General features: G+C 39.7%; 1 protein-coding gene across 7 annotated transcripts in view; it reads right to left on the bottom strand.

Annotated features, from left to right (window-relative positions):
* Positions 1–1,206: 1,206 nt before the first annotated feature.
* Mkln1 (muskelin 1) overlaps positions 1,207–18,561 on the bottom strand; it is a 202,379-nt gene continuing 185,024 nt past the window's right edge. For all 7 annotated transcript variants that reach the window (XM_052720218.1, XM_052720219.1, XM_052720220.1 and 4 more), the window contains one exon: positions 1,207–10,752. In XM_052720218.1, coding sequence (XP_052576178.1) covers positions 10,631–10,752 — 122 coding nt within the window. In that variant the 3' untranslated portion in view covers positions 1,207–10,630. The remainder of the gene's footprint in view (positions 10,753–18,561) is intronic.

The following is an 18,561-nucleotide window of genomic DNA, read 5'->3' as shown; positions in this document are numbered from 1 at the left end:
GAGCAGACACAGACCAGCACAGGCTCCAGAAGAGCCATTGCTCTTCCCAACTGACCCTGCAGCAGGTTGCCTTTGCTCAGTGGCAGTACCCCACTCACTCCCCAGCCCGCCCCGCCCCATTTCCATGACCTCTGGTTGTCACTTGGGAGAAATGACTCGTGTGTAGACACACTGCCACTCCTGTAGGCCTGCGTTCACTGGACACAGGCAGCTGGCATCTTAAAGGGGCTTTGTTTACTGCTGTCTTCCTACAGCAGACAGTGACCAATGTGTCAGTGTTCCTCATTTTGACCCCTTTAATTCTCAGGATTAACTAAGGAAAGGGCAAGTTCTTACCTTATCACTGGACCTCATGTCTTCCTGTTTTGAGAACACAAACATTACTTCTGAGCCATATTAAAGTACACCCTAGAAATGAAAGCTCTGCAGGAAGAGGTTGATTTTCAAGTTAAATTTAACCCCCACTTTGAATATATACCTGATAACGCAGGCTCATAAAGCCTGGAGCACTTGAATCCTAACAGATGACAGGTGGAGTCCTTGCTTCACAGAGCACAGCCCAGTTGGTATATTTCTGAATCTACCTTTTAGGTCTGGTCCTTAAAAAATTCTCCTCGACAGTAGAGACAGGGACCTAGACTTTTCCAAACTCAGAAGTACCGCAAGGTTCTCTCCCTTGGCTACTTTTCCTCCAATTAATTTTGTTTTGGTCTAGTTTCCCTTGTACTTTTAAACTAGTGCAACTAAAACCCAGGAAACAAGTTCAAACTCACAAAAAGACAAACTGCTGTTTGCCTACAGCAGATTCATTTTTTCCCATGAAACAATTTGCCAGTGTTTTTCAGAAACAGAAACTTTCCCAGGAACTGCGAGCATGACCACCTTAGCTGAACACTGCCTAAGAGGAAAGCACCTGAGGCCTCACCAGAGTCTATATCTGAAAGCCTGAATCAAACACTCCAGGCAAAAACAGGTTCTCATGGAGCTCAGGCTATCATCGAAATCGTATGTCGCGAGGATGACCTTGAACTCACTATCCTCCTATCTACTGGGATTACAGACATATGCAACCCCACTTGTAGTTTATATGTAGGGATCAGATCTAACCCCCCTCATACATGCTAAGCAAACACTCCACTATCCCCAGGGCCCATAAATGTAACTTCCTAATTTTCAAAGTAATTTTGGCAAACACAAGACATCAAGTGGTGTTCATATATAACTTTTTATTAGGAAAATGAACAAAATACATTCTTCATATGTACATTACATACAACATAATTCTACAACTGCAGTTGTTCAGCAGAGACCACTCATTTATTTACTCACAAAGTAATGATAACATGTACCAAATCTGGAGTCAGAAAATTACCAAAAAGAAGTCCTAGAAAGTCCACAAGGATTGGATAAAAGATAAACCAGAGAGGTTCACGTAGCCTGGAGCCTGGGGCGATTGCAGAACTCAATAGAGCCAACGCACCCTAAGTACTGATGCTGGAAGAGATGAGATCAGACCCAAGAGCGTTGTTTACATGTTCCAGTTCACACATGCTGACATTCCAGGTAGCTTGCAACATTGTTTCTGTTTCTACAATTCCTGCACTCCCAAAGGAGGGGGAAGAAAGCAGAGTCCAACAGGGTGGTTTTCTCCTCCACATCAGGCGTTAAAGAGTCTAATCCAAAAACCGAGGTGCCAAACTTGTAAAACTTCTAACTCCTGGCCGGTGTTTACACATTGTTTTCTAGGCATTTGTTTAGCATGATAAGGAGCTCTTATTCCATGGAAATGAACTCCTTATAGTCTGCTTATATTGTATTCCTTTGGCTTTGCTTTCAGCCTTTTATTTTTGAGTGTGCGTTTAATTTTGGACATAGGAAGCGTTCATCACCAATAGAAGTCTACTCACGATGGGACTATGTTCCATATGCCTGTGATGGTGCCTAAATGCCATACAAATGCAGTCTTAGGGATAAAATTTCCAGTAACCAGAAAAGAAACACTCCATAGCTGCCAAGGAGTTCTCTTTCCCCAAAGTTCATCACCAGAGATACACAGAAACTTTTTTTTCTACTTTTCAAACTTTATGGCAAGATAATAACTGAGGATCATAAGCAGGGATAAGTCGTATGTACACTTGCAAGCTGGTCCTACCTGTACACCTGCAGCAGAAAACAGAAAGGCCAGTAACATTTGCTTAAAGACCTTTCTTGGCTTTGGCCCTTTTGATAAGAAAGGTAAGAAAAACAAGATTAAAAAAAAAAGTTAGCCATGCCTAGTGGCCCACATTTTAATCCCAGCACTCAGGAGGCAGAGGCAGGTGGGGCTCTGAGAGTTCCAGCACATCCAGAACTACAAAGCAAATAAAACCCGTCTCAAAAACACAAAGAAAAAAAAAAAAAAAGAAGTGGTCTTGGGTCTTGTCAGTCAGTAAATGAGAGCCTTCCTTCCTTACTTTTACTTAGTGCTTTCCTATTTTTATGTAATAGGCATAGTTTTATGATTACAAAATCAATATGTTATTAAAATTCACAAAGGTCACTTAACACCTCCTAGCTTTCAGATCAGCTGATTCCAGCGTGTCCAGGCCAGATGCTCTCCCCGGGAAGGCTAGATGCAGCCTCACTCAGGCCTGGGGACATGAGGGTGTACCACCTGCTGGCAAGCTTCAATCTCTTTTTTTTTTCCTTTCAGTTTTCAGAGACAGGGTTTCTCTGTGTAACAGCTCTGGTTGTCCTGGAACTTGCTCTGTAGACCAGGCTGGCCTCGAACTCACAGAGACCCACCTGCCTCTGCCTCCCAAGGACTGGGAATCAAAAGCACGCGCCACCACTGCCCAGCTGCTGTGATCTTTCTTTATCTAATTTCCACCCAAACTTTGGCTCGGAAGCTCTTTATCAGATGGCATCTTAATTCTGGTCACTATGTACTTCTGACTCACAAAAGCAAAACAGTTGGCTTTAAAAAACGTTAACACTTGTCTTGTGTGGATTATAAATATGTCTTCTCCAGAGATGGAATACTGCATGATCTCAGGACTAAGACAAGGAAAATTCCTCCCTTAGCCCCCTCATCCTCTTTTGAGGCTGCAGAGTCAGCTGTGCATAACTTTAGATCGGTAATAAGAAGAATATGTCTTCACTTCAAAAAGAAAAAGGAAATGTAGACTCCAAACAAAATCTGCTCACAGGAACAAAAAGAATGCCACATTATTTTTCTAAATTGAGCAGAAGGCTAGACATAAAGGATAACCAATACTGTACAATCTATCTGATTTCCAAAGACTCTGCATACATGTCAGAAGGCAGACCGGCTTAAAGACCACAAACATAGCGTTTGTGCCCAGGCTAAAGGTAATGATTAGGAGAGGGAGCCACACTGTTCAGGAGGGCTCTCTGGAAGCTTAGCAAACACATGGTCTTTTTCTTTCATGAACAATGGAAACATTTCTCTATCTGGGGCATCAGCTTCCTGAGTGCCCTCTGCTTCTGAGTCGTCCTCTCTGTGTGCTTGTTGCCTGTGTTTCTTCACCCCAATTAAAAAAAAAACTCTCCCCACAGAAACTCATTCATACATAGCCTCGTATTTTGGAGTTGGACATCTATCATTAAGTGGGCTGGGCTGACAATTACTTTTCTGTGTTCTCACAGGCATGACTGGCATTTATATGTGAAATTAGGCCAGGACCTGCAAAGGTACACGTGCTCTATAGCTTCAGAAGTGGGCATGCTAAAAAATGAAAATTACACACACCTCTGTTTTCAGTAGCCACTGCATCCCAAGAATGTAAATACAGCAATTGCACTGTAATACTCTCAACAATCACTTGTCAAATGCAGGCCGGCATGGCCTGAAGGGTTTCTGGTCTTGGGTTGCAACTGAATCTAAAGCTTTGCCAGCTGTTAAGGGAACCGGACCATATTCTAGGTTCTTTTTCCAATTTAATCCATCATTTTACAGGTATGTAGAACACCTAAAAGCATAAAGTTATCAGAAACCCGCAACACTAAGGACAAATAAATACAACCACCAGGATTGGATAAGAGTAATTCATTTTAAGACAAAAAAAAAAAAACCCTGTCAGTCCAATTCTGTATGGATCTGAGGTACACAATGACACTTTCTTCCTATTTTAGGGGCTCAGTAAACGAACACCAACCTACCAACACAAGCTGAGCTTAGGACTTTCTTGAGACTTGCTAACAACGGAGAAAAACACAGTTCCCAAGCCAGTCTGAGCAACCCTCACCCATACCCACGGGCTTGCTGCAGACAGAACACACATGATTTCTTCGCTGCCAACTAACCTGGCATCCACTAAGCAGTGGATGAAACTGAAGAATGAGGATGTCTTCAGGCTCGTTTTCTGTGTGACAGCCAGCTCAAGTACGGAAACTCTTTGCTGGGCTTGAGGCTAGCATGCAAGATGGTCCAGGGCTGCGCTGCACCAAGAGCTCAGAGATGGTGACTGAAAAGGTCCTTTGGGAGCCTCCACATTGTACGTTGAAACGTTTCACTTCTATTTTTTTTTCCCGTGGGCTTATCAAGGAACTAGCCATATGTAGAAAACTACTTAGTTTTAAAATTTAAAGATTACTCTGGGCTGTTTTAAAGTCTGTATTTGCAAGAAGAGTAAAAAAATTAATTACCTAGGAAATGCTACTTTCCCAAACCTATTCAGAAGAACACAAGCTTTGACCCCCTTTGATAACTTTTTTCCTAGCACTGAATCCACAGACTTATTCTAGCTTAATAATGAAGAGCTTTCTGCCTTGCTTAGTTTTAGGAACCTTCAAACTCCTGTTTTTTCTTTTTCTAGCACACTTTCATTCTCCTCTGGGGCTTTCTTCCAGAGGTCAACCCATCTTGGGACAATGCACATATACATATAACAGTGCACATGTACATATAACAGCCTACTGGGGCCACCCATGCAGCAGAGAAAAAGGAGACACATGATGTCACAGTCCTCAGAACTGGTTCCCTTCCCTCCCTACTTGACATCCTGCACTGCCGCCTTTCCTGTTGTTGATTCCATAGCTGTTAGACGGCATCCACACAGACCTGTTTCCAAGCAAGCCTGCCCGTGTTTGGGGACAAAACTGCACTGCTGTGGGATGGTCTGTATGTCAAATGTGTTGCTGATTGGTCAATGAATAAATCACTGATTAGTCAGTGGCCAGGCAGGAAGTATAGGCGGGACTAAGAGAGAGGAGAATTGTGAGAACAGGAAGCTGGGTGAGGGAGACACTGCCAGCCGCCATCAGGACAAGGAAGATGTAAAATACTGTAAGCCACAAGCCATGTGGCAAGATATAGATTAATAGAAATGGATTAATTTAAGCTGTAAGAACAATTAGCAAGAAGCCTGCCACGGCCATACAGTTTAAAACCAATATAAGTCTCTATGTTTACTTGGTCGGGTCTGAGCGGTTATGGGACTGGCGGGTGAGAGAGATTTGTCCTGACTATGGGCCAGGCAGGAAAACTCTAGCTACACTGCACATCTGCAGATCTGACTTACAGCTGGAATGCAGAAGAGAAATTAGAATCATCCTTTGTTTTCTGTGTTGTGAACTGGACTCCAATTCAAGATCAGTGGCTTTAGAAAAAGAGAGTAACAGGAATTTTCCAGGAAGGTATTTCTCCTAGTCTAGTACAAAGTCTAACTTACCGTACTGTCTAAGGACTCCCTAGCTTAGACACTACAGATGTTACTGCCTGACAATTTTATCACTAGCTTTATGACTGAGAAAGCAATTTAGTCACTTGGAACTGAATGTAAGTTCACACTTGTACAATTTTTAACAATTTCATTTACTTATTCATTTATTTTGTATGCATGTGCATGTGTGGAGGTCAGAGTCAACTGTGGGAAGCAGTTCTCTACGTCCATCATGTGTGTCCTGGAGCACACCTCTTTACTTTCTGAGCCATCTTACCTACCCTAAAATCATGGTCTTTATCAGAAAAGATATTTGCATCACTATATTATTTTTATTTTTTAAGAAAATAAGGAATATCAGTTATTTAGTGGTAATAAAAGCCATTTATAATATTCAAACTGTATCAGAAATTAGCCCCACCCCCAAACCTTGGGGCGGGGACTCATTATGCAGCTCCAGCTGGCCTGGAACTCACTATGTAGATAGACTGGCCTTGAACTCACAGAGATATCTTTTTGCTTCTGTCTCCCAAATGCTGGGATTAAAGGTATGTACCACAACACTAAAAGCCAACGATTAGCACAAATTTCAACTTCAACAGAAAATCAATGCTACTGATGGAGATAGAAGCAGAAAAAAGTTGGGTAAAAATACAATAAAAAGAAAGGGTGATAGCAGATGTAAAGTGTGGTGGCACACTGGTCTCCATGAGCTAGCTTTCTTTCAGAACCTGTATTATGCCAACAGTTCTATGACAACTGTCCCTAGTACCAGGAAAAGAAGCCAGACCATGTTTCTCAGTGAAAGCTGCCATTGAAATGATCACTATCCCCAAATGAAAATGGCACACGCATTTTATAGCAATATCTAAATGTTATTACTTCTTTACCAATATACATTTTAATCTCATTATTCTCTTATCATAAACAGAAGCATGTATGATTGACAATAATTTGACTTTTTTTAAAAAGCAATACAATAATTCTAAACAGTGCCATAGAAAAAAATCTGAGAAGTAATGAATAAAGTTAAATTACCAAGGAAAATAAATGGAAACACAATTCACAGTAATTGGTGAGTAGAATAAATTTACGGTTAAAAGTCATCTAAAAATAAAATTTGAGATAGCATTTATTAAGAAAACAATAGCATTGGTGATAAAATCAATAGACTGCAATAACTCCACCCCACAAATAAGCAAACTATTCATGTCATTAATTTGTACTGGTCAGCTCCATGTAATTTCAACAAATGTGGAAACTCTGACCTTCAACTGACACACCTATATAGAGAAGATTTTATATAATATATACCTGACATATACTAGAAGCTTTGGATAGCCAAGCCATTTTAACATTAAGACAAATTACAGAGACTAAACCCACAGTCAAAAACCACATATAAAAATTAGTATTATTTGCCTAATACAGAAAACAAAAATTGCATTAAAGAGCCCAATGACTTAATCTGTAAATATTGTCATATACAGACCTCTATGACATAGCTCCAGCAACTAGAGATTTTTTTTCTTGTAGAGCCTGAACATCCTAAACCACAGACTAGCTAAAACTTGGTGAAAATTCAAGCAAGAATTTCTGCGAAGGCATGAGACTGTAGATGAGCAAGGTTTTTAAAAGCAAGTGTTAGGAAGGGCATTTTTAAAGAGCTTTGTGACTTTGTCTACAGTGCACACTATCAAAACAGAATTACCAACTGTCATAAAATAGTCAGCTAAGGATTTCACACTTGTTTCACTCAGGAAATAAATGACTCACAATTATCTAACAAAACAAAATAATTAATTCCTTTATATATATAATTACCATGAAATTTAACTCTGAAATTAGTAATCAGGAACACTCTTTTAAGTGCTTTTTGACTTATTAAACAACAATCTCAACCTCTCACTAAATGGTTAAGTTCCTCAGCTAGCTTTTATCTGTACGGATTTTAAGCCTACTTTGTCCTGTGAAGCTGTTACTGTGTACTTCTGTGAAACACTTTTAAGGCAGGTGTGGAGAGCCAGTGGAGTGACAAGTGGCCAGCACTCACACACAGAGCACACACTGCACTCAATACAGCTTTATAAACAAACACAGCACTGATTTTAAACCTACACACTTTTCTACAACAAGCCAATGACTTCATTCCCAATGCTTTCTCTTTTTACTCTCTGGACACAGAATGGGCAGTTTTAGTAAAAATGGAAACCGTATCAAAAAAGGTGACTTTGATAAAGGTTAATACTGTGTGTCAGCTTTAACGACACACTGGTGGGAATCCAATTCTAAATGACTCTCTCTGTGTAAAAAACACGACATAACTGAATCCAACAAGCTGGTGGCCAAGTAAGGTCTCCTACTATTTCATAAATAAAACGCAAATGCACTGTCAAGTGACTTGTAGTTCAAATTCTTACAGAATACAAGGGTGAAAGTAGCATCAGGTATCTACAGCTAATTTCTGATTGAAAGCCACATATTCTGCTGGAAAAAAAGAGATGGAGGTGAGGCTGAAACTGGGGATTAAGTAAAGGGAACAGTTTCCCACTAACGCATCTAAAGCTAAGTGTTTTAATTTGGGACTAAGCTAGAACATGAAACTTTAAGTAGTAAAGCACATGTATTTGGTTACTTAAATACTAACTTTATTGTATAAATTATAATATTCTGCTGTTGCTCCTTAGTAAATAAATATCTGTACAATTTCTCAATCTGGGTTCTGATATGAAATATTGTGAGCAACATGTCAGTCTTGGTCCTGGACACAGAAAGGCCTATACTTTCTGAAGCTGTCACTGGCAGTGCCCCCACTAAACCCCAAGGCACAGATTCTAACCTGATCTAGCCAGCCCTGTCAGTTACCTCCTCAGTCAGTGAGAGATCTCACTCAGGCAACACTCAGTGCTTTCCTAGGACTCAACTACTTAAACATGGTTGTGAAAATTAAAAACTCAAACTAAATAAAAGTGAGGAGAGATGGAATTAAAGCAGGCATGATAGAAACAGAAAAAAGCAGTTACGAGGAAAAAAAGAATCACTGAGGTCAAGAAATGAATTTCATCCAAATAATAGAGTCTGAGAACTGATGGGAAAAACTCGGGGGTGGGATGGGGAGTGGGGGAGAGCATGCATACGAAAAGGTGGCAGGTAGCACAATTCCATTTGGTTGTATTGTCAAGAAGCTCAGCTACAGCTCTTATATTTTGGCAACTTCCAGTTCAGGTTCCTTTGTCAACTACTGATTTGCATCTGTCTTTGAAAAATGAGCTCCATCAGGCTACACTATTAGTGATACAGTTTATGCTCTTGGCTGTTACTCAGGAGAATCACTTTAAGAAATTATAAGTCTTTGAATATTACTCAAATGTACAGTTAACTGATTATTCTGTATTTATACAATTTGATACCTGATAAAAACTATACATCATATTTTTCACAAGATAAGTTATTGACTTACATGTTTAATAAATTACTGATTGCTTTGGGATGCTTGTAAAGCTAAAAAGTCACGATTCAATCCTACGACCAGCAAAAATACATTCCTGTTCATCTCAAATGGCAAAAATATACTCCCATTCATCCTCAAAAGTAAAATCATGAAGTAAAGACAGAGGAAAAGATGTATCAAAGTCTCATTCCTATACAGACACTTTTTGAAAGTACAGGTCAATTTCATAGTCACACACTCTTAACAGCTGGCATGTGGATATTATAGGTTCTGCTTTCAACATGGTGGGTTACCAGCTGCAGATGGCACACTTTCAGCAATGTGAACACTAACTAGCCAGATGCAGGTTTCTCATGCAACATTCCACAACACCTAATAGGAAGGTATGCTCCTCTGTTCCTGCATACACAAGAATGGAACAATTTGTTGTACTTTTCTGTCTAGTGAAAAACTTAGTATTTTTTTTTCCTTTTGTCTATTTAAAAAAGCCTGGTCCACATGCTTACTGAAATGCCTGTCAGTTGTATGCCAAAAGACAACCACAAACCATTATTCTTCAAAACAGCAGGGAAACATATCAGAAAAAAAATGAAAGCACAGCTCTGGAACCCACTTCCCCAGATAAAACTGCAACAACAAGAGAACTCTGAGGAGAATGTGAGCACTGGTTCTGTATAACTCTACCACAGGAGAGTCCTTTCCTCCCCCAATCCCTACAAAGCTATCAGTGAAAACAGTCATCAGGACAGGACCTCTCCTGCTGGTCATCTGGGGGGACCCTCTTAAAGTTTCGGGATGACAGCCTTGGTTTCAGGTTTTTGTGATTCGAAGCCAATGGCTACTGTAATAGTCACTACAAAATATCAATTCAGAAATGCCAACTCTGATCAGGAGTCTGGGTCAATCTTGAGTTTTGTTTTTTGGTTTTATGGCAAAAAGTATAAACTGAGGCCCTCTAACCTAATACAAGAAAAGTCAACAGTTCCACCTATCAGCTTCCCATACAGCAACTGTCCCACAGGAATACACACCTGCTAAGAATGACGAAGTAAGCCAGTGGCCCACTGACAGTAGCTGTGAGGTGAGGAAAAGTAAAAGGGAAAGACAGGAGGACAAGGGGACAAAGGCCAACAACCCAACAGCAAACCCCACCTCCTACAGCACTGAGTCTACTGACAGGGCTGCTTTCCTAACTAAAAATAAACTTGGAAAAACGGGAAAGCAGGAAAGTGTCATTTTCATTAACACTTGTTAATTCTTAAAAGCTAAAGAAAGATATGCATAATTAAATGGGAAGTATATCAATTTCACTTTATTAGCCTAATGCAGGAATATGAGGAAAAGGGGATTGTGGTCAGGTACGAAGGAGAGGGTTAAAACTTGTGATAATAAGGATCCTTCAAAACTCTGATGCAGTCCTCAATTACTGCGACGTCACCTCTGCCCACACAAACACGGAACTCCGACTCCAGTCTCCACTTCTGAGCCTAGCAATTCCTCAACTCGACTCCCCAGTTTACAGTGTGATGAGGTCTACCAGATTGCCTTTAGGAGGAGTCATGCTGTCGGGAAAGAAATTTACTAGGGTGTCAAAGAGCTGAGTTCTTTGAGCATAGGTGTGATCCACATCTGAAAAGCCTGGTGAAGAAAAGAAAACAAATTTATATATTATTTCAAAAATTCAAAACAAAACAGAAAAGTTAATGTGACCAGCATCATGCACAAAGGGAAAAATCAAAATCAAGACAGGCTTCAAGACTAGCTAAACTCTACCAACGTGATCCTGGTTCTACCAGCTCACAACATCTAGAACAGTGGTTCTCAACCTTCCAAATGCTATGACCCTTTAATAGTTTCTCATGGTGTGGTGACCCCCAATCATAACATTACTTTGTTGTTACTTCATAACTATAACTTTGCTACTGTTATGAAATGTAATGTACACATCTGTGTTTTCTGATGGTTGTAGGCAAACTCTGTGAAAGGGTTATGACCCACAAGTTGAGAACCACTGCCCTGGGGGTAGATGCCTCCTTGACTAGACATTATCAGCCTCCTTGGTGTCCAGCACCCATTTCCTAACAGATGTACATCTGTGAAATCCTGTTTACTTCACAGACATCCTTACAGATTAAATGCAACTACAACACCTAGCAGAAAGACTGTTATTTCAGTAATTAATACTGATTTCTCATCTCTCCTTTGCTAAATTATTACTCTACTACTTAATTATCTATCTCTTCAGTGCTTCTGTCCCAGTAATGTTTTTGGTAATAAAATATAACAAAAATCACAATGAAGAGATCTTCAGGAAAGCAGGCTAAAATCAGCAAGGTCTTTAGAGGTGGAAGTACTGCCAGAGGACTGAGTGAAAATACAGACAACCGAGAGAAAGAAATCTAAGCACTACAGCACATAAGGTACCTTAAATGCCATTATTATGGTGCTGTGTAACAGGTTCCATATTTAATGAGAGTAACTAAGTACTTTTATGCAAATAAACACCACAGAGTAATAGACGTTTTTAAAAGACAGAGTTTATTAATATAAAGGATTCTTCCCTCCATTTACATCTAGCAACATTTAATTTTCAAGTTCACACCAACCCATGCCCCATTTTGGTAAGTTTGTATACTGATCTCAGTTGCTTCAGACTTCTAACATACAAATTAAATGCTTATATGATAAATGATTTTCCTATTACTGAATGGCTAGCTGGGACCATCAGAAAAAGAACCATGGCTGTGATAGTTCAGGGAAAACGCAAATTGGACTGATTCCACTCAACAGTTTTAGATCCAAATTGTTTTAATCTTGTAAAGAATAGAAATGGAACAAAACATTGTCAAGGTTACCAGCTTCCTGGAAGGAAATAAACAATGCCTTGAGAATAGTTCATTCCTTTTTATTTTAAAAAATTATTATTATTGGTATTTTTAAGTTTGCAGGGGGAAATGTTTCTTCCTTTGAGCGTAGCTTAACAAAGCTTACTATCATATCATAGACATGAACAGAAGGAAATACTGCAAAATACTAACAAAGCTTATTTGTGAAGGTGAGATTATAGCCCTTCTCTTTATTATGCTTTCCTGAATTTTTCCAATTGCTTTACTTTCAAACACTGCAAACACACAGGGGTTTCGAAAGTCCAACAACTATTCATCCAGGACCTTCACTTTGAGGAGTCTGCTGTTAGTGTCTTGCCTGACATGTCCTTATTGTGGACATAGACATGCCCAACACATCATCTTTTTATGGAAGCACCTGTGGGTTTTGTACACCCTCCCTCTGGAATTACTGAACTCATTTCAACTAAGAACAGAACACCCACTCATACGATCCACCATCCCCTTCCTCTTCCACCCCTGCCCCACTCGACACATACCCATCTCCTGTGGAGTTAAGGAATGAAGCTAGGACCTGGCACAGGGCAAGTGTTCTGCCACTGAGCTACATCTTAATGCTCACTCCATATTAAATGTGGGAAACTTAAATTAATGTTTTAATAATCTTTTTATTTTCCATTTACCCTAAGCAAAAATCTGACCTGAGATCACACTCTATTTGGATTTGAACTCTCTTTGATCTGAATCAAATCTGCAGCTTCCTCATCTTCTAATGGCACAGATTATTTCTGAAGTACATAGAAAAGTTGTATAGTGTGTGTTAAATTTGGGTCTGTCTTGAGAGCTCTATGACAGACACTGGTTTATGCAGTCCTTGGCAGAATACTACAGAAGTGATACTGTGTCCTTCTCAGTGCATCATCTCAGAAAGCACATGGTTATCAGTTTGGACCGCTATCAATGGTATTAACTTTGGTCATAAGGTTAACTCAGCCTATGCCCAATTTCTCTGCTAAAGTTTTATTCCTATTTCTGAAATTAATAACTGCTAATGGGGAAATTGTTTGACATTGCATAAATACCTTGTTTCTCAAAACACCAAAACCCAGTGATTAGTAGTCACTGATGGTTCTTACTGAAAGAGCAATTATATAAAACATTGGATTTCTCTAATTGTGATTCCTTCTATAGTTGCTAACCGGAATTCTGTTATAAAGATCTTTCTCTCTCTCTTTTTTGCTTTTTTTCAAGACAAGGTTTTACTATATAACCCTGGATGTCTTGGAACTCACTTTGTAGACCAGGCTGGCCTTGAACTCACAGAGATCCACCTGCCTCTGCTTCCCAAGTGCTGGGATTAAAGGTGTGTGCCACTATGCCCAACTATAAAGATCTTCTTTTATCTTCCTTTTTAAATTTATTTGTTTGGTTCAGTATGTACTCCTGAACTTTTCTCTTATTCAATGTTAAACTTATCATTGTCACCATTCATTTTGATATTCACATCACCTCAGATTTAACCAGTGAGAAACATACCCACCAATTTTTGAGCATTTCTTTACTTTCCCATACAATAAGATTTCAAACTCATTCTTATACAGCTCTGAAGTCAGTCATTTTTCCAAAAAGGCATAATTCTTTGTAGTAGCAAATTATTTGAGAAATCCAAAATCAGTTACACTAACTGTCAACATATCATTTCTAGGCCTGGACATAGAAACTCCCCCCTTAGAATCAGTTAAGAGAGTTAGTAGTTTCATAAAGTCTCACAGACAGTGGGTGAAGAGACTAAAGTCTATCTACTGCATTTAATTAGTGTGTAGGACAATACATGCTCATCTTCACTTTGATCACTAATAAGGAAATCAAAGCTTACACTACCATCGGACTATAGAGGGTCCTTAGAATTCTTTCGTAAGGACCCAGCAGATATAGCACAGTTTCATAAAAGTATTTCAAAGCCAGACAATTAAATAAAATATGCTGTATAGTATGTTTTTACACTATGTAACAAAAGCAGCATACTCAAAACCATATGTTTATATATACATATTAATATAAAATCTTGACTAAAGATTCTGTATTTACAAAGTCACCTCATCACTGAAATTTATTTGTAATCCCACAATTAAGACTTGGGGCACTATTGTGAATATTTATAGACAAGTGCAGAATGGCAGAATATTTGAGTTTCCAGAAGCACATCCCCAGTAAAGTCTGCCTTCTTGTTTCAGGTCTTGTATCATATAGCTGTTATTTCATGTTCTGTTTGGAGCCACATTTTTCAAATTCTGTGCTGTTTGATGGTGACCCCACCATTTAAGTGGCCTGGAGCTGCAGTCTAGTGTTTCTGAGAGTAAGAAGCTGTGACATGGCTTTCAGAGACAACAGGCTAAACAAGCTTCATTCAGGTAGGGACCTTGGTCCTCCTGACCATGAGTTCAATGTGAATGAATAAATAGTGTACTAAATAAGGAGGCATTAAATAGAAATACCCAAGAGTCAATGTTATGCAATGATCTGTTGGAGGGGCTCACAGAAACTTAATTCTCCGAGTTTCCCATAAGAGCAGTGATTCACCTTCACTAATTGTCTTTGTGGTTATAAAACATAATTATCTGAATAATCAGAATCAATTATATCAACATGTCTCTTTACAAGGCAGTGTTGGGTAAAGACACACCAGGTAGAGCAGACTGGGAAGCTGTGTAAGGAGAAACTTATGCTTCATCTGAGTAATGTTTGTTTGCCTGTTTGTTTCAATACATGTAAAAGGGGCAGGATCCAGGACACCCCCTGACCCAATACTAAGAGACTGAAATGACACTGGCTGCAGAGAAAGGTGGTACTGATGTCACCCCTCATGTTCCTCTCCCTTCTGCTGCGCTGTACTAACCAGGACTGAAGACAATGACTGCTCTAAAGACATGAGGATCTACTAGGAGTCAGCTTTGTTTATACCCCGAGGAAACAAGTTGTTCTTGACAAAATATGTCCTCTGGCAGAGAGCAAGGAAGAGACAGAAGAAAGGAATTAAGCTAAACGGTAAAATATTTGCTGACACAGTCTTAACCTATTTAATCACTGTCAAGAAATTCTTGTTTTAATGGCTAAACATTAGCCAAGACAGGTTAGTGTTGCCCACCAGTAAGCAAAACAATGGCTCTGGGTGGTGGTATCTGAACACACTAAGGCACAAACTCTTTGCAGGCTCACAATCTGTTTATCACTATGTCTGCTTCAAAGGACAAAATTCTGAAAGGCGTGAGCTTTCTAGCAGTGTTTGTACCTAGTTACTCCATTTATCAGGACAGGGCTGCAAGGTTTTGTACCCTAAAGACATGTCCACTGGAGTGATAGTGCCTGCTAATCTAGCCAGTGGAGTCCAATGTATTTGGGAGTTAAGGACTGCTAGTTTTCTGTTTTTTCCTTTCTGTTTCCTTTCTTACCACAATGATATCAAGCTATTCTGGAGTTAGAAATGAAGACCAGAGTTGCCTAAATCCTTAAAGAAGTCTCAGTTACTTGTTTAGAAAAGGGAAGGCAAAAAATCCCAAGGAACATTGCTGTTCTTTCCCATCCCAGGGAATAGCACCAGAATCACACAATTTGTTTGTTTTTTCTTCCAAGAATCACTCCTCTTTAGCAGACAAAAGGACAACCAATGAAGAAAGCAAACCAGTACCACCAAGGGCTATTTGATTCCAAATAAGAGAGCAGTATTTATATTATGCACACTGTTGTACGACTCCTGGGCAAATACTAACAGCACTGGTATCCACAGGGTTAGTGTGTACTCATGTAAAATTACATTGCACAATGCCAAGTTCAGAACTGGAGTTTCTCATGTTTCAAAGATTACTCTTTGAGGCCAAAGAATCATTGAGTCCAAGCCCAGTGTAGAACTTAAAAAGCATAATGCTGGAAAAGACTGAAGCTACCTATCGTGAATTGTTCTAACAAAAATATCCTTGAAAATTCACTAGATAAAGCTCTGGGTCCTGGAACTTCTATTACAGACTTAGCAGACTTATTTTTATGATAGCCTAGTTTAGCTGCTCTGTGCGTGCGTGCGTGCGTGCGTGCGTGCGTGCGTGCGTGCGTGTGTGTGTGTGTGTGTGTGTGTGTGTGTGTTAACTTAAGGTTTAAATCAGCATGGAAAGCACAGGTGGCCTCTGGGTGTTTTCATACATTCTTAGCTTTAGGTGATGGTCACTCCTCTCGCGCATCTTCTTGCCCATGTTCCCAGAAGTCCCCTTCAATTTTTACATCACATGTATTCTCCTACTCCCCACCCCTTTGTCTCCTCTCACAGCTCTTTTATAGTGTTCTGGCCTCTCCCCACACCCACTCCCCATAATAAACACACAAGGAATTGGAAAGCCAGGATATGTGCATGATAAGCACAGTGCTTGTCTCTCAGAGTCTGAGTCACCTCACTTAGTGCAACATTTTCTAGTTCCACCCATTTTCCTGCAAATCTCATTTTTCTTTATGATTAAAATTCCATATATGAATGTACCATACTTTCATTATCTAATGAGGGCTATTGGGGTCCTGCCCCCAATAGCCTTCACCCAGAGTTCCAGAAGAGACGCTACTGGTGGTGGATTAATCTGTGGGGCTCACTAATAAATCTACATACATGAAACTCTTTAGTCTATACACTTTATTCTTCTGAGTCAGTTCTCTCTCTACACAGTTTCTTTTCTGTTCTCTTTTTTTTTCCTTTTCTGTTCTTAAGCTTAGCTCCTCTCTGTCCCTTCTCTTCCTGTCCTATCCTAGTTCTAATCTCTTTTTGCCTTGTCCTCATCTTCATTTCTCTCTACCTTGGTTCCTTCCCCTTCCGCTCCCACAACCAGTCATAGCCCTACCAGCAGCCTGACTCTTACAGTACAATGCTAGGCTTCCCAGGCCCCCACAAGAACAGTGATAGCCAGCTTCATTCGCAACACAAAAGGGAAGTGAATAAAAGAGGTGGGGTTAGATAAGGCCTGGAATAAGTCAGAAAGGGAATCTATGTGCTCAAAATATATTCTTATAAATGGTTAGGTGAAACATTATGAGTCTATCACCAACGTGCTCAAACTACAATCTTACAGGTGGTTGGGAAAAGAAGTCTATAAGTCACTAGAATAAAACTGCCTCTATTTTCCTATGCCGCCATCTACTGGCAGGGTGGGGTAGGGTGGGGTAACTCTGCTCATAGCTACATTGTACCTGGTATGCAAAAAAACCCTTCTGTTCTGAGTCAATTGCTCTGGAATACCATTAGGGCTGTGAGAGAAAGGAGGGTCTGAGCTTCATTTGCACAAGAAACAAAGCTATGCACCTAAGTTCACCTGTCTACTAGGCCCAGGATGCTTGGATGCTTGAGAAGAATTTCAGGTAAAATAAACTGTTAAAAGTTCTTGGGGAAGTTAAGAGCGCACATGAAATTCATAGCAGGAAACAGCTGACACATTAAAAACCGAATAACACCAAATACTCCTTGAGATTTGGGTTCCTCTGGAAGAATGCCTTGATTTTTTTTCCAGGTATAGCTTTACCATACTCAGCTGCACTCTTACTACAATCCTGGAGCTGGTAACAATTACCTATTCATTTGTTGATAGACATTTAAGGTGGTTCCATTTCCCTGCAAACAGATCAGCAATGAAAAAGGATGTGGGGGCTGGAGAGATAGCTCAGTGGTTAAGAGCACTGGCTGTTCTTCCAGAGGTCCTGAGTTCAATTCCCAGCAACCACATGGTGGCTCACAACCATCTGTAATGAGATCTGGCGACCTCTTCTGGCCTGCAGACAGAACACTGTATACATAATAAATAAATCTTTAAAAAAAAAAAAAAAAGAAAAGAAAAAGGATGTGCACGTCTTTCTGTGGTGGGGTACAGAGTCCTCTGGGTACATGTCCAGAATGATACATCTGGGTAATATTATAGTTCTATTTTTAGTTTTTGAGAAGCCTCCACACTGGTTTCCACAATCACTGCACCAGTTTACACCCCCCCAATACTGCATCAATACTGAAAAAGATCTCCTTTGCCAGAGTTTGTTTTCATATTTCCTTGAGGACAGCCATTCTCAAGACTGCGGTGAAATGGAGTCTCCAAATAGCTCTACTTTGCACTGTTCTGATGGCGAACTCTATTGAGAGCTTTTAGAAACATTTATGGGCCATCTGCATCTCTTCTGAGAACTGTGTGTTCAGTTCATTGGCCCCATTACTGATTGGCATGATTAATTCATTCATTTAGGCTTTTGTGTATGTGTACCAGTTCTTTATATATTCTAGTTGCCTAAAATACAGCTGGTAAAGGTTTCAGTTTACTATGTTGATAGTATTTTACTATGCAAAGGCTATTTCATGTAATCAATTTTCAATTCTTGTGACCATTTCTTATGCTATTGGAGTTCTATAACTTTAGTTACTTTAATCATCCATTAATACCATTCAATTCCTAGCACCACATTTTTTCAAGTAATTTATTAATACTAAATAAGAATACTTCTAAATGAAGACTAATATCCATATTTGAGAAGTTTGAGGGGAAAAAAAATCTTAAAGGAACTTGAGTTAATTCATCAACAGTTAACATTT

Source organism: Peromyscus californicus, unplaced genomic scaffold (assembly GCF_007827085.1).
Source record: "Peromyscus californicus insignis strain IS unplaced genomic scaffold, ASM782708v3 Scaffold_6__1_contigs__length_162567912, whole genome shotgun sequence".
In the NCBI taxonomy this organism is placed as follows: Eukaryota; Metazoa; Chordata; class Mammalia; order Rodentia; family Cricetidae; genus Peromyscus; species Peromyscus californicus.
This window is presented reverse-complemented; position numbering and strand designations above follow the sequence as displayed.